Genomic DNA, 26,936 nt, shown 5'->3' with positions numbered 1-26,936 from the left:
GTATCGTAATATGTGTATATTTATGCGTACACTGTAAGACTCAAGCATAAGTTGATATTGTTGATAAGATATTTCCATTTGCCCAATAGTAAAAAGTAGCAAGGACAATGTCGATGACAATAACTATAAAGTCTTACTAGTTATTATAATATTCTAGTCCACACTACAGCTATAACAATGACAGAGAAACAATATGGTTGGAATCACTTTTAGAAAAATAAATAAATAATTCTAGCCGATGAATGAAACAAATATTGACAGTCAATCAGAATCCACCCAACTTTAAAGAATTTGAGCATTTAAAGCGGCAGGCAACATTACTGCAGCACACGCTTATAATAAACCTTATCGTTATAGTTCTCTTTGTAGTGTGAACAGGCCTTTATTCACTCGCCACCAACAATTCATTTTGACCAGACACTTATTGTGTTTATTTTAATTAATTTTGTTCAGCACAGACATCTCCTTTCAAATTAAAAGAAGCTAATTTCAGATTTTGTTTTATTCATGAAATTCTGCCAGCAATAAAGAGCCAATTCAGGTACCAGAATCACAGTAGGGGGGTGATGTTGTGCAGCACACTGCAATCTATATGCCAGATTGTTGTGTGCTGCATCCTTCACAACTTGGCACCCAGAACTGACCAGCAATCATGGGGAATTGCATCATGGAAGTTAAGCTCAGCACAGCTTTTTTGGTCATTTGGGTATTACTTTCACTGCGTTGTTTTAGAACCAGTTTCACCAGAGTGTGCAATTTAAAAATGACATCAGTGGTTGGAATTCATTAGTAAATTTCCCATCTTTACTCTTTTCTTTCAGAGAGCTTCCAGCCTGGCGGTTCACTCTTCAGTGAGCACTATCCACATGCTAGTCCATCTCTTAATGAAGGACAAGACGGAGGAGGAAGAGAGAAAAGAGCCAGCAAAACACACTTTCAGACCAATGATATCAGGCTTTTTCCCTCTTATTCTGCTACCAAAAACAGCTTGTCTCATTTAAATAATTCTAAAAACACAACACAGAACAAGTGTACATTGAAACATGCCAAAAAGCCTCTCAGGAAAAAGATTCCCAAAGGTCAAGAGGTCACAGGGAGCGAGGTGAAGAGGAGGGGACCAGGTCGACCAAGGAAAAACCCTGCGCCGTGTTTTTTTCCACCTCCACTGGACACACCTTTACATCACGAAGTGACAGAGAGTCCTGCAAAACGGAAGAAAGGTGAAAGAGACGAGTACACAGTGCTCAATGCGATTGATGCCATGGCTCAACATGAGAAAAGGAAAAGGAGGAAAAAAAGAGATGAAGCTAGAAGCAACGAAGGGCGGGTAGATGAAGGAAAAGATGTAGCTCTGAGCCAAGAGCCCTCACATTCGCACACTGACACATCCTCACCTTCCCAGAACCCATCAGAGTCAGTAAACAGCCAATCAGAGAAGAGGTCTGCTGTGCCACCTGAAAAGAAATATGAGTTGGCGGGGCTTTACTCGAATGTGTATAAAAGCGAGAAGTGAGTGAACTCTCATGTATTTATAAACAAGCCTTAAGAATATTTGTTTAAATGCAGCCTTCATTTACAGAGCTCTCTACAAAGAGCTTGACAAATTGTCTGTCTCTTTGTTTATTCTGCACAGCCCCATGAGTCTGTCCTCTTCAGTTCACACAGACTGCCTTGAGTATGACCCCGAAGAACATGAGCACGGCCTGCTTCCTGCACCTATACACGTAGGTAAGTTTGTGTATGTGTGTGAGTTTAATGGGGTCATTTTGAGGTCACTATGAAAGTTCAACTGAAAGTTAGAAATGATTTCTGTCAGTCTATAATGAGCTTGTATTAAAATCAAACTTAATTTGAATTGAATGAAAGAATCAAGAGCTCTTGGTTCAGGCACACAAGTTATGAAATGCCACTGGCAGGCTGGTTGAATGAATAATAATTAAAGGTACACTATGTAACTTTTGGCCCTCTGGCGGTTAAAAAAACAAAACTGCATACATTTGTTAAACAGGCGATTCCCTAGAGGTTAGAGACATCAACCTTTCTCGTTCATTGTAACAACTAGTCTATGTCTGATTAATTTTTGGTTTGACTGTACAATTATTGACTTTTCTGTACAATGTTTGACTTTACCTAATTATTATTAATGGGCCAAGCCATTGTCATAATACAATTCATAAATTAAGGGATGTACTCTTGAGTTGAAAGTTTTTTGTGTAATGTAAACCATTTAAAACAAATTATTATTAAAATTACAAACATATTTTTCAAAATATTAAAATGCACATTATTGTCATCAAAGATTCCTAAAGAAAAGATCATTGTTTTCACAAAATAATTATGCATCACAACTTTTTTTCAACATTGATAATAATAAGAAATGTTTCTTGAGCACCAAATCAGCATATTTGAATAATTTCTGAAGGATCATGTGACACTGAACACTGGAGTAATGATGCTGAAAATTCATTTTAGCCATCACAGAATAAATGACATTTTTAAATATATTAAAACAGAAAACACTCATTTTAAGTTGTAATAATATTTCACAATATTACTATTTTTACTGTATTTTTGATCAAATAAATGCAGCCTTGGTGAACTTAAGAGACTTCTTTCAAAACATAAAAAAAAATTACAAACCACAAACTTTTGAACAATCTCCTCAGTAATTTTCAACCATTCTATATTCATATTCAAAATATATGTCATACATTTTTGTAAACTTCATTCTTACACCTGTGCGAGAGAGAGCGATAAAGACAGAGAAAGACATTACCGTGGTGATTGAATCTCAACGATACATTCTTAACCCCTGTGTGTTTGTGTGTGTGTGTGTTTTTGTGTGTGTAACAGGAAAGTATCTGAGGTTGAAACGGATTGACTTTCAGTTGCCCCATGACATATATCAACTCTGTGCACACAAAAAGGTATTTTTTTTATTAGTTTGAAAAACATAAAACATGAATGGTCTGTCATCCTTTGTTAGCCCTTATGTCATTGCAAACCCGTATGTCTTTATTCTTGAACAGAAAAGGAGGGAATTTTGTCAAACTTCTTTCTCTTAATTAGACTAAATCGACAAAAGCCCCATATGACTTGTGCTCTACATTCCAAGCCATTCAGTAGTTTTGTTTGAGGAACTTTAAGTCATTATTTGCTGAAAATCCTTGACTGTAGGTCTCAAATCTTATTCACACATCTGCACATCAAAAAATGGTGCCTCACAATTGGTAACAAGACACATGAGAACCAATGATGCCATGGATCATTGGTTCTTAAGGGTTTCGAATGACATTAGGATGAGTAAATGATGAAAATGGTAATTTTTGGGTCAACTGTCCTTTTAAATATTGTTTTTTATTACTGTCATACTATAATTGTGACGCAATCTCTGTTCCAATACAGCGTCCTAAAAAGTCGAAGACCCCACGGAAGACAGTCCCATCCAGTGAGTAGGCTTACCTGCTAATTTGTGTGTGTCGTTGTTTGTGTATGTAGATGTAAGGAGGCCTAAATTTACCTAAATAACTAAACATTTTCTGTTTCCGCTCACATACTGTGATCTGTATGGAAGCCCATTTGTACCACATAAGAAAAAAAATATCATGCAGTGGTAAATCATAATTATGAGATGAATTTCATAATTATGACTTAAGTCGAAATTATGATATACAAAGTAAAAAGTCAAATTTATGACATATCAAGTCATTAATATGAGATAAAAAAGAAATTAGTAGACAAGAAGTCATTATGAAAAGTCAAAATGATGACAAAACAAATAACATTTATGGCATAAAGATTGTTATGGTATAAAAAGACAATATTCTGACAGTCATCATAATGGCAAAAACTCAAAATCAAAAGTCCAAATTATGAGAAAGTTTTTATCCCATTATTATGACTTTTTATCTTATAATCTTTTACCTTTTGTCATAATTTTAACATATATCTCAGAATTTTCACTTCTCAGTATTCAAAATATTTTATGTGATTTAAATATATTTTTCATGTCATAATATCAACTTTTGTCAAATTATGACAAAAAAATGCATATCTCATTTTGACTTTTTTTAATTTTATGTCTTAATTATGACTCAGTATCTCATTAATGCACCTTTTATTTCATAACTATGACTTAGTATCTCATAGTTTGTACTTTTTATGTCATGATTATGATTTACAAAAGTATGGGTTGTTTTTTCTTATGTGATGGAAATGGGCTTCCATAGTTCTGTAACACTGCAAACACAAACAACCAATCAACAAACAACCGCCACTTGGCCAATCAAATTTGAAGACTGTCACTGACTACTGTGTAATATTATATTTAAAGGGGTGGTATAATGCCCCTTTTCACAAGATGTAAAGTAAGTATTTGATGTCCCCAGAGTGTGTATGTGAAGTTTTAGCTCAAAATGCCCCACAGATATTTTTATATAGCATGATAAAATTGTCACTTTTTGAGGGTGAGCAAAAACGCACTGTTTTTGTGTCTGTCCCTTTAAATGCAAATGAGCTGCTGCTACCGGCACAGAGGGCGGAGCTTCAAGAGCTCGTTCTTAGTAGCTTCGATTACCTCACACAGACATGTACTGAAACTTTCACAAACCTTTAGCCTTTTATGTTCAAACCGGAGTCAGAGAAAGATGGAGAGACTCAAGAAGAAGTGACAACATGTAGAATGCAACAGGACATTTCTGAATGGTTAGTTGATGAATTTATGTAGCTTATGTGTAGTTATCTTCTAGTCATTGATTAGCATATTCTGTCATGATAATCTATAAATCGCGTTCCCGGGGGCGGGGTTTATGTAAATGTTAGGGTTAGTGATGTCACTAACCCGGGAGGAATGTCGTGTAGTCCCTACCAGCCGTTTGTTGTAGTCCTTAAAAGGCTATTTCTTTAAAAGAAAATATCTCCCTTTGCTTTGAACTTTAAGCGTTGTAACTTTGCAGATGTTGTTTATGCTCAAACAGAAACATTACACACTAACTAAAGTTTGAAAAGTGAAATCATAATCAACCACCCCTTTAAAATGGCTTTGTTCTCTGAATTAAGTCTTTAAAATCAGTGAATATTGTGTAAACATTTTCTTCTTTGTCTTTTTGAGATGGGTCTTTTGATGTAAAATCTCACACTCAGACCGAAGACAGTTTCTGTAAACCTCATAAGCACAGTGTGACTCATGACTGCGTTTCTGACAGCCTTAATAGGTAAATAAACACACACATACACAAGCACATTCGCAGGCAAAACATCTATTGTTGAATTTAAAGTGTGAATTTCATGTTTTTTACACTTGGTTTCAATTTGTTTGTCTGAACCTTTTTTCTTAATCATAGAAATGTCAGCTGTAGACCAACTACAGAAGACGTTGGAGAAGAAATCAGTGAAACAGACACGGATAATAAGCTTCCCAATCAATCTGACCCATTCGAACAGCAGGTATATTCAGATAAAGCTTCACTCCTCCATTACTCCTGTTCCATTACGTCATGCCTGAATGTGTCTTCATCATTGTGAATTAGTTTATAGTGCATGGTCAGTTGGGTCACATTGCGAATGACTTTATTTGCAGGAGAAAGGCAATGATGCTGAAAATGTCCCCTCCCCTCTCCTGATGATGCCCTTGTCTTATGAGGAGAGGCAAGAACACACAGTGATAACAAATAACAAGATTTCTACCCTTTCCTCACATTCCGTTTTTGTTTTATGGAGCGTTTTATGCTCTCCTCTTACTTGCACACTCACATTTCTCACTGTCTTGTACTTCTTATGTTTGTTCATACATCTGTGATTGCTCTTATTCCCCTGATAGGAGTTTCGTCTTGGAACATGGCATTTTTCTGGTGAGAAACTATGAAAAAATGAGAGACAGACAGGCATTGCTCCTGAGGGAGGACGTGACAAAGCGAGAGAATGAAAACAAAGAAGATGGAGGGAGCAGCCAAAGTCAGAAAGGGGATCTGGAAGACTCCAGCACTAAGTCAGGTCCAGCAGTGTGTGTATAGCTGTAAAGTGTGTGTGTGTGTGTGTGTGTGTGTGTGTGTGTGTGTGTGTGTGTGTGTGTGTGTGTGTGCGCGTGTTGTCAAATTGTTCTCAGCTGTTAAAGGGGTATATTGCCTAAATGAATATTGTCATCATTTATTTACATTTTATGACAATTTTCAATCCACTTTGTCTCTTATCTTAATTATGCAGGCTGTTGTGCCTTTTAGACTGTCATCTTCGCATGAGAAATGACACAGTGTGTTGATGTGCTTTTACTCACAAGCTGCAGGTTTGCTGTCAAGTCCAACATAGTTCCCTCTTGTGAAAAAGAAGTGTGCTTAACTGTATTGAATGTGCACTTGTAGTGTACTTTGTACCTTAAAAGTATATGTTTAAAAAAACTGTATTTGCAGATAATATAATATCAAAGAAATAAAAGGCAAAGAAATAAAAAGTGTCAGCATCACTAAACTGAAATTTTACACAAACTGTGATCAGGTATCAGAGACTTTCTTTAAAAAAGTATCTAGAAGAAAAAAGTATCTATTCAGATTTTTCCTTAATATGGGCCAATTTTCTGAATACCAAATAGATAAAACTTGGAGTCATGTCCATTCGTACAGGGTTTTTTACCGCTGGATGGGCGTCTTTTCAATGAGTTTTCAAAAGTATTTGGTTTGTGTTTGAATGTATTTGAGTTGTGGAAGTATGAAAGCCATTTCAGTGTAATTTCAACAACTGTTCCTTTTTTAAGTTTTGAGTGTAGTACGAAATTGATCCCTCATGATATGACTATAATATTATACATTCTAAGTGTGTAGCTGAAGTGAACTGGTTTGCCAGCAAACCTCACCTTGATCTAAGCGTATGTACTGGTGCTACAAAAGACACTTAAATTAAGTGGGACACTCCGTTTCTAGCGCTTTTTTTGACCGGAGGCAGTTTCTTGATGAAGAACATGGCATCAGCTATTCCTCCTCCTCCTTCATGCTCTGTGGGCCGTAGCTCTGGACCAGCTCCCAAAACCACCTCAATCCTATTTCCACTCCGCATTAGTCAAAAGGGCAGAAGAGGACATGTGGTTAATGGCTTGCGCAACTGGCACGTACAGGCTACCCTGTCCCGTTGAGTTCATGGAAAAAGTGTATTTAAGTGCATTCCGATTATTGCACTTAAAATAAAGATGACAGACCGTGAGAGTCTTCAGATTGCAGTCCATTACTGAATGTGCGTTGATTAGTCTGTGCACGTTTTTCAAGTGTGCTGTGTATCATGTATGTGTAATAATAAGACTGTATTCTGTATGTGTAAGAGGATGTGTGTTCTGCACATTACAGACCAGCACCTGACTCACTCGAGCACAACTGAAAACAGACTCGGCGGCGAGGGAGATGAGGAGGGGAGAAGTGTACGGAGGAGAAACCTCACGCAAACACTCCAGGGGATCTATGACGTCATTGTCAGTCACAAGGGTACGTCTGCTGATTTTATTTATAGAGACGTGTCGCAAAAGCCTGAGACAGAGGCTCAGTGTGAAGACCAGCACAGCTGATCACTTTTTCTGTCATTTGTGTTTTTTAGGGTCATCTGGACAGTCCCTCGCCGCTCCTCTGCTGAACCTGTGCTCCAGAAAGAGGTTTGTGTGTGTGTGTGCTTTTCCACTCGCAAGTGTTGTTTGCTCAGCGACTCTCTGCTGTTCTCTTCACGGTCTCCAGATGATTAGAGAATCAGGGAATCTGGGAGTTGAATCCTCTTTCCACTGACAGCTACAGTAGATTACAGAATGCTCTTAAAGCGGTGGTGTGGTGATGATAGTTATTAAAGGGGTCATCGGATGCCCATTTTCCACAAGTTGGTATGATTCTTTAGGGTCTTCATGCAAAGTTTGTAACATACTTTGGTTAAAACTCCTCAGTGGTTGTGTAAAACAACACCCTTTTTACCTCCTCAAAAACAGCTGTTTACAGCAACCCGTTGCGGTGCATGTCTCTTTAAATGATAATGAGCAACTGCTCACCCCACCCCTCTCTTCCATGGGGGGTGTCGACACAAGACACGTAAAGTGTTGCCTTGGCAGACAGTATACAAATGGCTGAAGGCGGAAATATGCTAATACTGGACAGTCCATCAGTGGTCGTGGGCGGAGCATGAGCAATATGACATCATATTGCTCAGAAAATCCAAACGGCTTGATTATTGAGTGTTCAGACTTTTTGAGGATTAAAAAAAAAGGAGTGAATGGATTTTTTTCATTGTATGGTGGTTGTGTCCACACACTGCAAAGACACATTTATATGCAAACCGATGACCCCTTTAAGGATGTCAATTATCAGTAATTTCTATAATTTAAATAAATTAATTCATGTTAATGTCGCAAAAATGTCTGTGTCAGTCTCTTGACGCTGTTCACATAGTAAACAGAGTGCAGCGCACGCCAAATACGCGTACTTTATACTCTATCTGATTATTTGTACATGTGAATTAGTACAATTAGCATAATGTCTGCCTATGGTATTTATTGGCTGCCCACGAATAACATCTACTTTGACCTGCCATCAAACACTGTAGTTGTAGCTGAGGCCTGGAAGAGTTTGGTTTGTGTTATTGACATATGCCGTTGTTGACATTTCTGCGCTACAAAAGCAAATCCGGTATGGTAAAACCGACACCATAGTACTGTTCATATAACTGTGTATACAGTGATATGAGGAAGCCTCCGGAGCTGAAATTCAGATATGGTAATTGCCGTTTTGTTTCCAACACACGCTGTAAGTAGTACACCAATCACAACAGACTGGGTCATCTGACCAATCAGAGCAGAGTAGGCTCTCAGAAAGGAGGGGTTTTGAGAGACTGAATCCTTGATCAAACTGTTTTAGACACTGTGACAATTATTTTCATTTTTTTCCTTGGATGCATGTAAACCTATTGTAGGAGACTTCCGTAATGGTTAGATATAGTTAAAATATAGCATGGAAGGAGGTTGTCTGGTTTTATTAAATGCCTGCCTCTGATTGGGGAATGGTTTGGCACCTGGTGTGGCTAATTCAATTTTTAGAGGCCATTCACCTTGACGTGTCTCCATCTTAAAATAATTCTTCAACCAAAACTGAAAATTCAGTCATTTATTAGTTGGTGCAACCAAACACACAGCAATTAACTTTGATTTGCTCCTTGCTATTGCTAGTCGGAGACTGTACATGGTACACTACTGCGCAAAATTTTGGGGTCGGTACGAAAGTCTTACGATCACCAAGTCTACATTTATTTGATTAAAAATACAGTAAAAAACGTAATATTGTGACATATTATAACAATTTAAAATGAGCTTTTTCCTTAAGAAATCATTCTAATATGCTGATTTGGTGCTCAAGAAACATTTATTCTTATTATTATCAACATTCAGTTGTGCTGCTAATGCTAAATATTTTGGTTTATATTTTTGCATTTTTTTAAGATTCTTTGATGGATAGAAAGTTCAAAAGAACAGCATTTATTTGAAATATAAATATTTTGTAACATTGTAAATGCCTTAAGTGTCACTTTTGATCAGTGCTTACTTGCTGCATGAAAGACTTTCTTTCAAAAATCTTACAGACTCCAAACTTTTGAATGGTAGAGCATGTATAATTTGGCGGTAGGGGATGTTCTCACTCTACAGAGCATTTTATCGGACAACAATTTGTATAGTACAACATTGAGTACAACATTTCAGTCAGTACACTAGAATATAGATGGCCTCAAAGCTACCAGACAAGGACTAAAATCACAAACCTCCCATTTTGATTTCATGGGGTTTTTATATCTGTTGGGGAAAAATGAATTTAATTTGTGTGTTTTCTCTTCCAGATCAGGCTCGGCTCCTGTTGATCTTAGTATGTTGCAGAGGCAGCTCCTCTCAGGCCACTATGAGAGTCTGGACACCTTTCATTCGGACATGCTGAAGGTCTTCCACTGCGCTGAGGTCAGTTTCACACAGTATTGATGGACTCACACTGTTTGATGTTGTTCTGCACCTGTCATGGGTCTGCCTAGGTCGTACCTCATACTGACCATCAAACAAAATTCCAAATAGAATAGATTTTTATGGCCACACATCCTGAGTATTTTCCTTGCAGTGTTACCATAGAACAGCACCATTCATTTACTACAGTGACAGTCGCTCTGGAGCATCCTGAGCTTCAGTGTCTTATGCCTCACTGGTTTGGCAAGGACATGCTGATTGAAGCCTAATATCTGCAGATTGGAGCCAAGCCTGAAATCTGCCTCAGCATAATGTTCAGAGATGCACTGTTAATATCTCATCCTCTCATTATATTTTGAATCCTTTCAGAAATACTACGGTTGCGAGTCCTCGGTGGGTCGTAACGTGAGGCAGCTGAGGGAAGTGTACCACAGTGCTCATCGGGAGGCCTTAACTCAGACCGGCAGTTTCCTGTGAGTGACAAAAAACACATCAGCAAGCCTCTATCAGGGCGATGCTGTGACCAAACCCAGAGGCATGATGGGCCTTCCAGAAGGCAGATAATGCTCTCCGATACCAAAGACCTGCTGTATATTGCACTCACAGATGCACTGTACAGGTAAAAGGTTTGCCATTTATACACAAACACACACATACTGTACTAACGTCCACACAAGTCCAAATTCACACAACTGTGCTATGAAAAAAAATGAATTCATTTAGAGAAATCACAACAGTTATAAACATCACTAATGGAGATGCACAATATATTGGTACCATATTGGTAATCATCCGATATTAGAGGGGTTTTTAAGTTAACAGTCAAAGTCAGATGTACAGTATATTGGACAATATTTAATTGTGCATGCTCATATCTCATATTTTTGCATTTAGATTCCCTTTGTTGTCATTTATCAGCCAATTCAATTTAATCTTTAAAAACACTTAGAATTTAGTAACACTATTAAATGTAATTTTGAGTAAATCTTAAAATGAATATTAATTTTCATACGGAATATTATAATGCTGTGAATTCACCTGTTGCTTTTAATACAGTTTAGAACAACTGATTTAATTTTTTTTTATTTCAGATTTAAATATTATAGTGTTTGTAATGTTTATCAGCTAGTTAATAGCCATTTATTAGTTTTCAATATTTTAGTTTTTTAATTAATTTATAGTAATAAAATAATATTTAGCTTTAAATAGTATACAATTGTAATGTTAGAAAGTTATTAGCCATTTACTAGTTTTTAATATTTTATTTTAATTAATAATTATAAAAAAAAATTTTTTTTATTGTATTTGATTTAAGTAATCTAGAATTTTATGTTAGCTATTTATCAATTAATAATCATTATCCATTTATTAGTTCTTAATATTTTATTTTTAATTAAATTATAATTATAAAATATTTTGATTTAAATATTAAACATTTTATATTATACATTTGAATGTTTTTGAATCACCCAGAACATGAAAATATTTATTGGCTTTTTAATGTCAGCACATCCCATTACTGCATTAAATTATTTTCTAGCAGTATTTTTTTGTCTTATATTTCAGTAAAAATATCTAAATATTATAACAGAGCAGTTAAAACAAGACTGATAAAAGAAATGAAGGCTTGTTTACGTAGGTTTCTTTTACTTCCCCTAATGACATTTTTTTGTTTCTTTTCCTCAATGATTCAAGGCTAACCAAACCATTTGCTATTGGAAATGTACATTAACACAAGCTAATATTTTCCAAGTGTTTTGGTGGACAGTCGGGCTCTAGAGGTGAAGCACTAACTGTAACAGCTATAAGGCCACCGCATGGATCAAAGCCTTTTATTTCTCCGCACTTCAAGGGTCCTTTAATAATTCCCATTTCACTTGATTTATATTTGCTTGTAAGGTGCTCTCGCTCTTACTATTCCTCTCATTCTTTGTCCTCTGCAGGTTAAGACAGCACTCCTGGAAATGCCATTTGTGAGCATGGACACGGCTGATGCTTGACAACATGATTAGTTGAAAGCCCCTCAGCCTTTCTTTCTCTCAGGGCAAAGAAAGTCAAGCGAAGAAACAGGAGACTTGATAAAACAAATCAACATCTGAGACCCCGGATCCTTTCATATACCCTTTTATTTTGAGATATTACAGCATACTGAACATAAACATGTTGAACGGGATGCAGGAAACCATGCAAACAACAAACACACACAGACTGTTTTAAATCATTCAACACACTACATCAGCATACCTACAAGATGCTGACTACTTGCCTACAGCTGACTGAACAGTTTTGAAGGATGTGAGCAGAATTGTGGTCTACAGCCTACAGTTTTATGTTGGAGTTATAACTATAAAGTAAGCAATAATGCATGAAAGGTTTAATAACACAGCCTTAATGTAAGCAAATGTGTATGTTTATAGTCATTTTAGAAAAAGAAAAAAAAATATTTTACCACCACTTTGTGCAGAGCTGTCTTGTGCTAGTGATGTTTTGTAATATATTGATTTGAGGCAGTAATCTTTATAGCTTTGAGACTCCGAAATGTTTTATATCGTTGTATATTGTAAATAATGTATATTTAGCAAAATTATGTTTTAGTATGGTTCAAGAAACTCTATTTACAGTCTTAAATTGTTGTGGGTAAATAATCTCTATCTTTAATAATATTTTTATAGATAGTTTTTTCGATGGTGTCTCGATGCATGTGTAATTTGGAACAGGACATTCAATGCCTGTAAAATATCAGATTTTCATAGTCTTCTTTATGCATGACATACTTTATATTGCTTAATGTATAATCGCTGTGTATGCAACAAAGTACATGGTTATGCTGAACTAAGAAATTAGTTGTTAGAAGCTCATTAAGCAGCTTAAAGCAGAACAAATGAATTAAACCAGCTACATTAGTTAACTAATTAAAGTCAATATTTGAACCATTGTGCTTTCAGATTTAATAGGTTTTATTGTTTATAGATAATAGTGCTTGAAGAAAGTTGTAACCAATTACTCTACAGAGACTAATAAATCCATAGGCAGAGCTGCAGATCTATTTTTATCTTTTGATTGGTCCATAAACGTATTAGTGCTTCATAATCCAAATTTAATTTTATCCCTTTAGCTTTGTTTGTACAATTAAATGTGTCAGTGGACCTACATTATCTAATTGTATCATATTATTCATTAAATATCATCTCTTTATGGTATTAACGTATTATACTCAAATTTGTTTTCAAGGCAAAAGCAGGTCACAATATAAAAGTGTTTAACTGAACTCCTGAGTAGATGGAAAATTGTAGATAAAGTTTCTTTCCAGGTCTCTTTTTACATAGTGGACTTGATTTCATCTCTCTAGTTATATAACAGGGGATAAGAATAGATTCTGGTGTGACTGATTTTCACATACATTCATTTCTACAGTGGAATGTGCAAAGGGTAATCACAAACGAGATTGAAAGAGAAGAAGCGGTATATTATGACTAATTGTGTCTGAAGTGCTGGAATTATTAAATGTATAGATTGTGTACCTGCTAGCTGTATTAGCTGTTATTTCATTTGATAGAGGTGTCCGCATTGTGGTTTAGAAGGGAAAATGGCACTCTCTCGTGGTAATAATATTAACACTGAGATACTAATATAATATGCAGATTTGAAACTGCAACTAGACTAAATCAAATGTTAAAATAACCTTATTGAATGAAAAGAATAGTCCAATGGCATTTTGATAAAGAGACTCGTATCAGAAATTCCTTGTTTTCTTATAGGTCTACATGTAAAATTTAGTGTTGTGAATAAATAGCAAATGGCAAAAAGTTAGTGAACTTGTCTACAAAGGAGCCAGCAGGGTCACTGGAGAGCATACTTGAGATTAAAATACCGAATAAATAATGAATAATATAACATGTAAAATCATTTCGTATTAATTAGCCTATATATGTCTATGAATAAATCTACGTGTATATACACACTCACAGACATGTGCGAGTTTGGACTTCGTTCGTTGACAAATTTAACTAGTGAGAAAGTGAAAAGTGTCCCTGAGGTCGGCAAACGCGCGGGCGCGTTTTGCCGGATTTTCTCCACATTGTAGCACTATAAACTTAAATTACTCCATCATTTATGGTCATACAGAAAAAAGAAATATAAAAAAAGAATCTGTGATATTTCTCCTTTTGTATGTGTCCACTTACAATCAAATCAAAACATTGTGCTTTTGTAAAATAAAGAAAATAAACAGGGTGTGCGTTCTGCCTCTCTGTCGCGGTGAACTTTTTTTTCTTGAGCACGTCTATAAACTGAAACAAAACTCAGCGAATACTTGTCACACATTTATGAGCCATATACCTTTATAAACATTTAAGTGTGTACTTTTAAATAATCGGACTCAAAACGAAAACAAATATTCTCTGTTTACGTAATTTGTATAAAACCAACAAGATGTCCAGCTTCTCAAACGCTTGCTCATTACAGTTAATTTGGCCACGCCTACTCGCGCAAAAGATATTCACATGCAAATCTCCACATGGAACGCGAACGCGCTCTTTACCTCAACAACAAAACACTTCACTTCACTTTTCGTCGAGTTTGAAAGACGTGCCTGAGCTTACATTGGATTTAGGCTACCTCAGAAGAAGAAGAACGCGATTTGAAGACAAGAAAGATAAGGTAAGAAATTCTTACATAGCCTAGTTTGTTATTGTTGCATAAATGTCACGTTGCAGTTGAACTGTTGCTAGATATATGGGGAATATTATAATATTTAGACCCGTGTTTACTGTGTTTGTGGATATCTGCTCAAACATAGATATGTTTATGGTAACCATAATGTTTTATATTTGAGCGTGATCGCGTTTGAATGTATCATATTTTGCAAGCGATCGCGTTTGAATGTATCATATTTTGGATGAAAGCAAAACGCACCAAACGGCTTCATGTTTTTATTATTATCTCATTTCATATCATCATAACGGATGGAAACATTTGAAGTAACATGATAATCAATATATTTTTCTCTAGCTTAGTTGTTACTGAAATCTTTTGGAAGATTTATAGGCTGCTATAGGTTATTTATTGTTATTATTATTTTATCCAGCACTGCGCATATACCTTATGCCTACAAGGCACAACAAACCTGGTGTTCATTATATTATATATCGTTGGAAACGTGTGTGTGTGTGTGTGTGTATTCTGTGAATTTTAAAAAGGAATTTTAAAAAGCAATTTTAACCAGAAAAATCTAATATTTATTTCCAAAATCGTGCAGGCCTTTCTCTTGATATCAGTATGTTCACTTTTTTTTTCAGGGCCCAGATGCCACTGAGGACTTCAACATTCACATGAGTCTCAGTACGTGAACATGGTAAAGTGAAAATCTTGGAAATGAAAGGTATGTACAGTGTTTTTAGGAATGGCACAAAGGTCTCTGTCTTTGAAGTGCTTTTTTGGCATTTGTTGTGTATCTTTGGATTATGTTGTGTTGTAAATAAATCCAAACAATTTAAAAGCCATTCTTTTTTAAATCTCCTCATTTACAGTATTGTGCAAGGTTGCTCAGAATGATAGGGGCCTGATAGCTCCTAATAGGGCCGTTAGGGGAGGTTCTTTGTCTTTCTCAGGTGAGAAAAGCTTACATATTAATGAGCTCTCGCATAAGGCTTTTTCACACAAAACACGTCGTAAAAATTTTAAATCAATATATTGTCTTATCTGAATGAGCAGTCAGGGTGATTTTCACATAGTTTTGCAGCAAATATTCTAGGCTACGTCATACAATTTTCAAAAGTCTTGTGAAGAAATAATCAGTATGGGTTTCATGGCCTTATTTCAGTGAGAATTTTTTTTTGTATTTTCAAAAACCACGCATAAATGTCATTATCTCAAAACTACAAACTTTTACATACATGCTGTTGATATATTATTGTAGCAGAGTTTGTGCTGAATACAGTGTAATTAGACTTTAGCCATGAAAATGTCACAAGTAACAGAAATAACCAGAAATGTCAGAGCATGTCAGAACACCTCCAGGGCCCAGAAAACAGCTCAGACCTCAGAAGTTTACATTTTCCATAGGAGTGGAGGTGAATTACACTTGCATAATATCGCCATCTAGTGGATTAAGTAGATCAGTGCAGTATCTTTGTATAATCCCATCAACCTCGACTGGTTGAAATAAATTTGATTATTTCAAATAAGTAAAATAAAATTGCATAAATTATATTAAATTGACCAAAGTATTTAAAGGCTGGAGGTTACATTAAAAACATAAATTGTAACGTTACACGTTAATTTTTTTTTTACGTTAAATCCACTATTGTTTTATATAAAAATTGTTCTATTGCCTATATTGATAGAGTGGGGGGAAAACGCCTAATTTTAAAATCACGTTTTTTTCTTCTTCTGTGAAACAAAAGTTAAATGTGTCTAGAATAGTTATACTAGTTTTCAGTGATAATGGCATAAATAAACCAAGTATGAAAAACGTCCAAAGTTTTCGTGTTATTAGATTTTTGACAAAAATTTGACTGCACCACAGGTGGGGTAAAATGCCCCCACTCTGATAAAGCAATTTGCTTTATACATTTAAAGCAAAATCAGAGTACAAGCAGCTTTAACTTAAACAAATTACAAATTACAAATTAAAATAAAGCCTAAAATATGAATACTTATTAATGAACCATGCTGAAAACCAGCCTATTGAAAAATACTGTTAGCTGATGCTAACTGGTTAGCGAAAAGAGGTGTAGAGCAGCAGGTATGACGTAAATTTGTAGGCCAAATCACAAAAACGAGTTAGCGTTTTAGCACTTCCGCTTCCTGCACCACTCTATACTTCTACTGCACGCTTGTCAATGTAGTGTGGTCCGGTGACACGCCCCCCAAGGAAGAACATTTTGAAAAATAACTCCTGAAATGATGACTTCTGGTGAATATTGTGGAAACTAATTGATATATTTAGATAAATATATTTAATACATTATAGCATATTATAATACAACTTATTAGGCCTATATTTATAGAATAGCAAAGTAGGCCTAATCAATATACAAGACTGAACCACATAAGTTAGATGTGAAATGTAAAGCCTATCATGATCATTTTGCCAACAATGAACCATGGATTTGTTTAGTTTATAATACGTTTTATTTTAACTTAAACAAATAAAACATAGGCTATACTGTAACATTCAAAACTTATCGGCTTAGACTGCATTTGAAGAAAAATAAACACAACAGTTTTCTGTAGCCTTGTGCAAACTTATTCAATAGAATTAGACTTCTAGAATGTTCTTTCCAGTGCAAAAAATATATATTTTTAATTTAATTAGACAACATTTTAAGGAGGTGTAGTGCAAATATATTTATATAATTATACTTCCATTATAGTTAACTTTCTTTCCAGTGCAAAACAATAATACATAAAAAACAGCTAATAAAGAAAATCTAAAATATTGCACTCAAATACTGCATTCAAGCAACCACATTGTGCAGCTATTTTTTCCATGTGTACTTTTTTGATTTCTTTACAATGTTAGGCTAAACCTGTACTATCTCTTTTAATATAATCACTTTCTTATCAATTATATTTGAGTTTTAAAAATCCACATGATTACATAGCCTACCATATCAGCCTCTGGAGACGTCTGACGGACAAGGAACCTTGACATCGCTCGGACAGTTGGCCTTGTATTCATTGTCCCTCACGCATTCCAGCCACGGGTAGTAATTTTCCCAATCAATTCAATATTTTTGTGCTCTTTTCTTTTTCGCCGGCTGCTCGGAGGTAGTCATTTTTACATTTCCCGCTGTTGTCACTTGTCGTCATCGTTGCTACGATACGTGACTCACAATGACTGAAACGACCAATTAAAAGGGCATTCTCTGATGATGTTCCAAGATGTTAAAAACGCTAACGTTACGCTGATCATAGACAAACAGGGGGAGAAATTAGTAGCCTACAGTATCTACCGCACCGTCGGGTTTTTTTTTTTCCTTATCGCCTACAAATGTCTTCGTTCATAGTCTGACATATATTAGAAGCTATATGTGTCTGTCATGGATTTGCACTGAATTGATTCTCAAAGTCCGCGTGAACCGGAAGTTGCAAACGACTTTTCTCCAGTGTTGTGACGTATTTCCCAGTGAAAAGGAATATTGAACAGAGGGCAGGGTTTTACTCTAGCGCTCCTCCTCTCCATCTCTCGCTCATAACAGACTAACGGTTTGAGGGGAGTGGTTAAGCGTTTCCCAACCCAAGTCCTCAAACCTACGTCATCAGGGAAGGTCCTCCAATGCAGAGGGGAGGGGCATTTTCAGATTTTGATTAAAGATACAAAACGATCAATTTAGGCAAACAAAGTATATGGTCAATTTTGATTTCATGTGGACTTCAAAAATACGGAACAAAGTGCGTTCCGTATCAGTTCAATACGGAACAAGACTTTTATGTGTCAAATACGGAACGGTTGGCAACCCTACCCAACACTGCATTCACCTTGGTGGGGGTACGAGAAAACAGTTGTGACAGTAAGATACATGTTGTAGCTCAGACTTTAGCAATTAAATATAAATTAATTCCAATTGTAATCAATATATATTCATCATTGTATCAGCTTTATTACTATAGGCCTACTATAAGCCTTATAGGAATACCAGTGAATCTCTTCCATTTCCATACTGCATATCATTATGAGCCAACCATGTGATGCAGCAGTGAAAGACCTGTGCTGTGCATAACTGAACCTCTGCTAAAGCACACATATAGCCTATTCATCTAATCATTTTTGACATTGTCACCATTGGTTGAAATAACAAGGAGTGAAGCAAAACAAAAAACAAACAAAACCCAGATTATCCCTTACAGATATCTGATGGCAGCTGTTTTTACAACTGCTCATTCTTTTATGGTCTTTAGCTGATGTAAGCGCCTGGACTACCAGCTGTTAGGGCTGAGATCAATTTGTTGGTGGTCAAGCGAAGTATAGAATCTTGGACCTGGACCAGGAACAGTAATGTGCATAGCACAATATATCTTATCATAATACAATTTCTGTTCACTTTATTTTACTGATTCTGTTATTTATTTAATTATTTGTTTGTTTATTTGTTCATTGACTGATATTTATTCTAAGCTTCATATTAAATAACACACTTTACATTCAGGGATAGTAATAACATTTATAATATTACAAAAAGATTACTATTTCAAATAAATGCTGTTCTTTTGAACTTTCTATTCATCAAAGAATCCTGAAAAAAATATGTCATGGTTTCCACAAAAATATTAAGCACTGTTTGATAATACAGCACCAACATTGATAATAATAATAAGAAATGTTTCTTGAGCAGCAAATCAGCGTATTTCTCATGGATCATGTGACTATGACAAGAGTTATGATGCTGAAAATTCAGCTCTGCCATCACAGGAATAAATTACATTAAAAAAAATAGAAAATAATTAGTTTACATTTTAATAATAGTTCATAATATTGCTGTTTTACTGTATGTTTGATCAAATAAATGCAGCCTTGGTGAGCAGAAGAGACTGACCTCAAAATTTAGACCAGTAGCTTAGTTAATTTACAAGAATATAAATGCTATGAGACTCATATCAGCAAATGAAAAAATAATACAGCCTACAGTTTACTCTTTTGACTATTATAGTAGCAAAGACTCTAATTATAGAGATGGCAACAGTATGGTTGTCTGCACATGTGATCATCCAACCACCTGTTGTGTCCCTCCATATGAGAGGGAAGGTCAAATCTGACTTTGGTAATATGAGCTAACCATTTGTTTTGTCCTAAACGAACAAGTAGACTTCTCTTGATATGAATCAGTCAGACTGTAATTTAAATGTGTTTGAGGTGACACGATTTATTGGGGGAAGTTCATCTGTGCGGGGAGTCGAATATGGCTGCCTTTATATAGAACACTAGGACAAGTCAAGTATGGGCAGAGGAAGAGCTCCCAAACACTCCTGCCCTGGTGGACATGTGTGTTGTCATTTGTCTCTGCAGCTGTTGGGACAACACCTCACATCTAAACCCCCTGTGCCAGCGAGTGTTTGGGACATTTAGGGGACACAAGCAGGATCTTCTTGTCAGCCAACACATTTCAAACAAGTAGTTGTAATGGACTCTCGGCTGTCGAAGCAGATCCAGTGCTCCGTGTGTTTGGGGGACTTTACGGATCCCGTGAGCCTGCTGTGCGACCACACGTTCTGCCGACAGTGTATCAGCAATCATTCCCAAAGCAGCCGCTTGAGACTGTGTCCGGAATGCAGGCGACCCTATACTATGTGGGACCTCCGGTCCAACCGCGTCCTGCGGAATATGGTGAATGCCGTGAGGGAGCACTTGAGCGAGCAACAGGCGCTCAGGGACATGAACGGAGCCGCTTCGGGAGCAGACGGTGGGACTGCAGTGAGAGTGTTTGAAGAACCGGAGAAGCTGGTGTGTTCAGATCATCAGGAGAGACTCAGGCTGTTCTGTGAGACGGACCAGAAACTGGTGTGTCTGATCTGTAGGGACGGGGAGAAACACCAGGGCCACAAGTTCAAACCCGTGGAGGAGGCAGCGGAGCCAAGAAAGGTCAGTGAGTTAGGACTGAAAAGTCATAAACTGTAGATATTACGTTCATTAAGTTTGTGTTTGATGCTACTTAAATTGCAGGTCATATCCAGGTCAGAAATCTGAAGTTTTTTGGTTTATATTTTGCATGTATCTAATCCCACATTGAAGACTGACTGAAGAGATGTGATCATCTAATAAGTTACTGTACATAACTATTTGTCTTATAAACTGAAAAATAGTTATGTTGGGCAGTTATTGCAGCAAGTTTGTTCTGGGTCTCGGAGACCCTGTTTCTCAATATAATAAAATACTTGATTGAAGTATGAAGTTGGTTCTTCATGACTTTTCACAATCTTAAAGGGATAGTTCACCCAAACCTGTGAGACTTTCGTTCATCTTCGGAACACAAATGAGGATCTTTTGATGAAATCTGAGAGCTTTTTGACAGCTAAGAAACTTTGACACTTCAAAAAGTTCATAAAGAGATCGTAAATTAATCCATATGAATTGAGCGGTTTAGTCCAAATTTTCTGAAGAGACACGATTGCTATATAATGAACAGACTGAATTTAGGTTTTTAGTCACATATTAACATTAATCATTTCACACATCAGTTATGATAAATGGAAGCTCAAGCATGTTCGCTTGACGTGAGAGTGGTATGTTTTTTTATGTAATTTTTTTATTCATTTTAGATACACACCATTTAATCGTGATAATTTTCGATCACAAAACCATGATTCATTTTCATAAGAGGTGGTGAACAGGCTTACAAAAGCGAGAGCTTACAAAAGTGAACAAAAAACAGCTTTGCCCTTTGTTTACATAGCAACAAATTAAAACTTATTATTAGAACTGTTAATAGAAAACACAACTAAATAATAAGACACACTTACAAGTTGTGATCCACAAACAACAGATTGTCCCTACAAAGTGGCAATTGCTCCATTCCAGGAGCTTTTTCTCTTATGTTCTGGAAGCTGTTCTCTGTAAAACGTGCAGCGCTCAGATAAACGTTGGGGTTATACATTTTCAGGAACAGTGTTTAAAATCTAATTTTGTCAGCCTTAGGAAGGTCAGTTTTGGAAATGGGGTGGACAAAACAACGTCTTTTCAACATAGCTACAACACTGTCTTCTCTAATGCAGTAAACCAGGCCTCGTCCCCTTTTTTGTGTATTCCGTATGCGGAGATTATTTAAATTTGAGTTGACCAATTTCACAAAAAATCATGTAGTGTATGATGGACACAGATTTTTTAGCTTCAGATTGCGATTCCATACGATCAGAGGGTATCAAAGCGTATTTGATATTTTGAGCCCATTTTAGAAAGCTTTGTTACACGGAAGAGGCACACATTTCTACGCGGATTTGTTGTGTTTGGAACGACTTGAAAGTGTGAGTGAACCTCACTTGTTCAGTGTGATGATGCCCAGTTTTTCTCTGTAACCATTTCCAAAGTTGGCAGTGTATTAAAATCTGTTCAGAAGTCTGTTCAGTCAAGTATTGTATTCCAGCCTTAATTAGAAGAACGGGTCACATGGAAGCTTAAACATGTTCGCTTGACGTGAGAGAACCAATGATAACTTTAACCACACATACTTGAGACATTTTACTTTACTAATTGTTTCAGAGATTTTAAGTATGGAACATAAAATAATGACTTTTATTATTTACTGTTTTCATTTAATATAAATAAATATAACCAAAATTATTATTATTATATTATTTATATTTGTAAAAAGTGAATTTTTTCTTTGGTAAAAAAAAAGAAAAAAAAAGAAGAGGGATAAAGCTTCAATAATATTTTACTGGGGTTTAGTTTGTCAGGAACTAAAACACAATAAATGATTAGCTATTTATTAGGCCTAGTAGAAAATATAAGAAATTATTATTCTCTTTATATGAAAGAATTTAAGGGGAAAGTAAGAGGTTAATTTCAAATATACAGTCATTATTTTTACATTGTCATCATTGGGGTCTCTAGGATCTCAAGCTTAAAAACAAGTCTCATCTCAACAGAACATGAGGGTTAAACCTATTAAAGTGTAACTTCACCAATTTTCAACCCACTTTGTATTGTTACGGTAGTATTGTATTGTACTGTTTTGTATTGCCACTTTGTTACTGTGGGTATTATGTAAATTAACAATGTTTACTCTTTCTCTGTGTAACCTGGACCAAGAAATGTATTCGTCAGCAAAAGTTCGCCAGATAACGCAAAACACGTCACTTGATGGATTTTCGACAGCTGCAGGGCTTTCGTGAAAACAGCAGTTTCTTTCAGTATTATTTTCAGTTCCTAATACACTGTGTTTGTTGTCATCCAGTTTGAAATGTTGACTAAAAACACTGAGGTTTTACCGATTTTTTTGTCGTGGTATTCTCTCCATACGTATATACGATTCTTTGCAGTTTTTAGCCAAAGGAAATCTTTTTGAGTGAAACGGTAATGAGAAAAAGGTAATGGTAACGGTAACGGTAAAAAGGTAATGCCTGAAATATGAAATATCTTGTGTGTTGTAGAATTTATTGTTAGAGCCTCTGAGTTTCCTGTCAAAGGAGAATGAAGACCTGCAGACTCTTATCAAGAAACAGACGAATGAGATCTCTAAAACTGAGGTGAAAAATACACTTTACACAAAAGAGTGAAACAATCTATCAACATCCCTCTAAAGACTCCATAAAGGATCACAGCAGGGTTCATTACTATCCGTGATTCTTTTTTTCTCAGGAAAGGTCTCGGCAGCTCTCTTCTCAGATCTCTGCACAGTTTGAGGAGATGCACCAGTTCCTGAAGAAAAAGGAGGAGCAAGTGAAGAAAATGTTGTTGAAAGAAGAGAAGGAAATGATTGAAAAGATGAAAAGAAATAGAGCAGAAATAGAAGAGAAGCTGAACGATGGAAGAGAGAAAGAAGGGATTCTACACTCAGTCTTTGAGTCCGATCAGCCAGACGGGTTTCTGCAGGTTCAAACAAACATAATTTTTAATGTTATTCAATATTGATGGAGAAATATAATTTGTCTAAAAATTAATAATTAGATTTTTTACAGTTTGCTTTAATTAAAAATCATACAAATATGATTTTTAATCAGACTTTTTACCCTGAATACAGTCCTTTCACTTAATAATCTGCTGATTTAATCACCATAAACAAAACTGACAATCATAAACATGATCCTAAATTATATAAATATTATAATATAGAAATTAGGTAACACAGTTTCCGCTACACATCTTACATGTAGTTACCGATACTATAGTAATAACAGTAAATTATAAGCAATAAACCCTAAAACAAACCCATACCATAATTAAAATAAAATAAAATAAAATAAAACGCGGATAAAATAACTAGCTTGGTTTGATATCGCCGTCAGTTCATACTGCTGTTAACACTTTCTCTGACAAGCGGATGCGATGAGACCTGTTTGTTCATGTCACATTTAAAATAAAGCCTATAGAACATTTGGAATAATTAGAAAAATAGTATATATAATTTTATCTTTCTCGTTGCATGCAATGACCTCAACACTGTCAGAAATAATGTGCAAAAATTGTACCATAAGGGGTACAACAGCTTGTCACTTGGTCAGTTCCTTTAACAGGACAACTTTTTACCTTCATTTGTACACCTAAAAGGTGGATATTAGTGATTTAGAGATATATGTACCCTTAAGGTACTACTATGAATCGTTTAAGTGTGAATCAAGTATAAAGATGGCCCAGTGAAATACTGTTGTACCCCTAAAGGTATTTTTGCATATTTTTCTGAGAGTGAGGAATCAGGTTTAAGAATGTGATTTTTGGGAGGTAAGAAAGGACTAGCTAAGCACATAATTATTGCATATATTATAGATAACATAACACTGGGTTATTCATAGCTGCAGTTTTCATGATGATAACAATTTGCTTTGTCTGGTTCTTCTCCTGTAGTGGTGGACTGAGAAAGGGCTGGAATTTGTTGAAGATATGAAAGAGAAAGAAAGCTGCAGTGAAAATAATGACAGTGCTTCTCAAACAACCAAGTATGACAATATACTGTAATGATTGAGGTAAACATGACCATATTTGTATATATCTCATCAGTTACATTCATCTCCTGCATTGTAGGTTCAAATCAACAGTGAAAAGCGTAAATTTCACACCTAATTCTTTGTTCCTCGGCCTTCATGAGACTCATTTGCAGTTTATTGTGTGGAAGGAGATGCTGGGCTCTATCAAACCAGGTGAGGACATCAGTTATCTATATGCAGACAACACTATATTCAAATACATGTAAAAGTATATTAAAGATAATGCACACTAAATGGTGAACATAAGAAACTTCTTTCAAAAACATTTGGAGAAAAAAAAAAGCATAATTATTTCAAAAATATTTGACCAGTAGTTTTTGACCGGTAAACTAAGCTGCATTTATTTATCTAAATTTTTGTTTGTCTTTCTTAGTCCCTGATCGTAATGTCATACACGACTGTCATGACCCATACCTGAGGGTCTCCTCCGATGGGCGCAGCGTCATCCGCACATCCAAAAAGGGGATTTTTTTGCGTCACAAAGACTATAGGCCTCTGGCCAGGACCCACAAGACCTTCCAGTCAGGGCAGCACTACTGGGAGGTGGACGTAGGAGCGAAGATAGACTGGAGCGTGGGCTTTGATGGTGGCTGTATAAGCAACTTGAACAAGGACATTGGGCTTCACCTTAAGCATGACCAAGGCTACTGCATCAAAGAGTACGAGACAGTGACAGAGATAGATCTGACAGTGAAACCACACAGGATAGGGCTGTACCTGGACTGCGACAGATGTCAGGTGTGCTTCTATAATGCCGATGGCATGACTCTACTGCACACCTCCACATACCCTTCCTCCATCCCTTACTCGCTCAGCCTCTCTCCTGGAGCTTATCTGGCAGGGAAGAATGCTGATCCTCTGACAGTGTCCTGGAACTGATCTGTCCCGGAAACAATTAGACACTTTATTAAGAAAAAAAAAAAAAAAGACCACAGGAGATTTTGTTCTTTATTTTAGACAACAAGGGAAACATATAAGCTTATCTGGTATTTCTGCCACATAAGGAAAAAAATAAATCACGCTTTGAGAAATAATAATTATGACATAAATTGTCAAAATGATCAGATACTGTAGTAATTATGAGAAAAGTCAAAATTATGACAAGACAATTATAAGATTAAAAAGTCAATGATTTTTATAATGCCGATTTTTATGTAATAATTATAACTTTTATCTCATAAATTTTAACATTTTCATAATTTTGGTTATCTTATCATCTTAACTTTTTGTCAATTTCAACTTTTTATCTCATAATTATGACTTTTTTTGGTAAATTTTTTGTCTTATGTGGCAGAAATTGACTTCTATAGGAAATAGTTTAGATGCAGATAGAGTCACTTTCATTCTTTCAACGTGGTTAATTACAGTAAAAACAATATAGAGTATATAATTATAGAAAATACATCATATATATATAGGTTATGGACTTGGTTTGTTTGATATTAGAAGTGTTGTATGGTTATACTGGTGTAACTTCTGCATGGAAGGAAAAAGCAAAAGCATTTTTTTAACAATACCAGCAACACTTGTGAAGTTGTCAAAATAATCAGAAAGTGGAGCTGAAAAAATAATACTGTTTATTTCATGAATGGGTTTTGGCGCAGAGGCTTTCATCATGGCTAAAATATGCACATGGTGCAAAAAGACTCATTTAAATACAAACAAAGACAAATTAAAATGTACAAACAACTAATATGAAAGTCAAATGTATGGCAACAACCAATCATAACATATGAGATAAGTGATCACAAGTGATCTTTGATCAGTTATGTTATCCTGCCTTGTCCTCCCCTTTGTCATGTGATTCCCTTGTCTTCTTGTGATCATGTCATGTGCTTCCTTGTTTAATGTGTTCTCATTGGTTCATTGTTTAGTCTAGTCATTAGTCTATTTATTGACCTCATGTTTCCAGTCTTTTGTCTTGTCCCTGTAACCATTGTCAGTGAGTGTCAAGTCAAGTTTTTTATTTTGTATCTGTTCACGTTGGGTGTTAATAAATACTGCACTTGGGTTTTATCAAGCGCACCTTCAGTGGACTATCTGTCACGCTAGAGCCTCATCAATAGGGCATGCATGCGCTGAACAGTAAGTTACAGTTAGTAACAGTAAACTAATCCTGGAACAGAACCTGCACCTGAGCATGTTCAGAGAGTAGGTTGCTTGCTATGGCTACTTACACACCCTGAAAGTTACCTCCGTTTTTGGAATTGAAAGTTGAGGTTATCCGTTTACTTACCCTTAAACATACCCGGGTATGTCACATAACCTGCTTTCTGGAATACCCCCCTGTAGCATTGCAGCTGACGTGTCTAAACAACACCAAACACTGTGCATTCGTGGC

At 35.9% G+C, this 26,936-nt stretch overlaps 2 protein-coding genes across 6 annotated transcripts in view; both read left to right on the top strand.

Annotated features, from left to right (window-relative positions):
• LOC311067566 (histone-lysine N-methyltransferase ASH1L-like) overlaps window positions 1-13,480 on the top strand; it is a 30,545-nt gene extending 17,065 nt beyond the window's left edge. Inside the window, exons 4-16 of one of the 5 annotated variants that reach the window (XM_084089512.1) lie at window positions 822-1,509; window positions 1,634-1,724; window positions 2,854-2,927; window positions 3,406-3,448; window positions 5,111-5,213; window positions 5,343-5,445; window positions 5,579-5,646; window positions 5,819-5,991; window positions 7,329-7,463; window positions 7,573-7,627; window positions 9,841-9,955; window positions 10,325-10,574; window positions 11,899-13,480. In XM_084089512.1, the coding sequence (XP_083945638.1) occupies window positions 822-1,509; window positions 1,634-1,724; window positions 2,854-2,865 (791 nt within the window). In that variant the 3' untranslated portion in view covers window positions 2,866-2,927; window positions 3,406-3,448; window positions 5,111-5,213; ... (6 more) ...; window positions 10,325-10,574; window positions 11,899-13,480. Of the gene's footprint in view, window positions 1-821; window positions 1,510-1,633; window positions 1,729-2,853; window positions 2,928-3,405; window positions 3,449-4,615; window positions 4,833-5,110; window positions 5,214-5,342; window positions 5,446-5,578; window positions 5,647-5,818; window positions 5,992-7,328; window positions 7,464-7,572; window positions 7,628-9,840; window positions 9,956-10,324; window positions 10,575-11,898 lie in introns of those variants that run through there. The other 4 variants (XM_084089510.1, XM_084089509.1, XM_084089513.1 and 1 more) reach the window with 4 other exon arrangements.
• A 6,221-nt stretch (window positions 13,481-19,701) lies between these two features.
• On the top strand, window positions 19,702-26,613 carry trim109 (tripartite motif containing 109). Its single transcript, XM_084089207.1, has 6 exons — window positions 19,702-20,537; window positions 23,045-23,140; window positions 23,253-23,486; window positions 24,456-24,547; window positions 24,633-24,748; window positions 24,969-26,613. The coding sequence occupies exons 1-6, from the start codon at window positions 20,079-20,081 to the stop codon at window positions 25,472-25,474; spliced, it is 1,503 nt and encodes a 500-aa protein (XP_083945333.1). The 5' UTR covers window positions 19,702-20,078; the 3' UTR covers window positions 25,475-26,613.
• Window positions 26,614-26,936: the final 323 nt, after the last annotated feature.

This window comes from Abramis brama, assembly GCF_963993115.1.
Source record: "Abramis brama genome assembly, chromosome: 17".
Lineage (NCBI taxonomy): Eukaryota > Metazoa > Chordata > Actinopteri > Cypriniformes > Leuciscidae > Abramis > Abramis brama.
The sequence above is the reverse complement of the archived record's forward strand: the minus strand, read 5'-3'. Positions and strand labels throughout refer to the sequence as shown.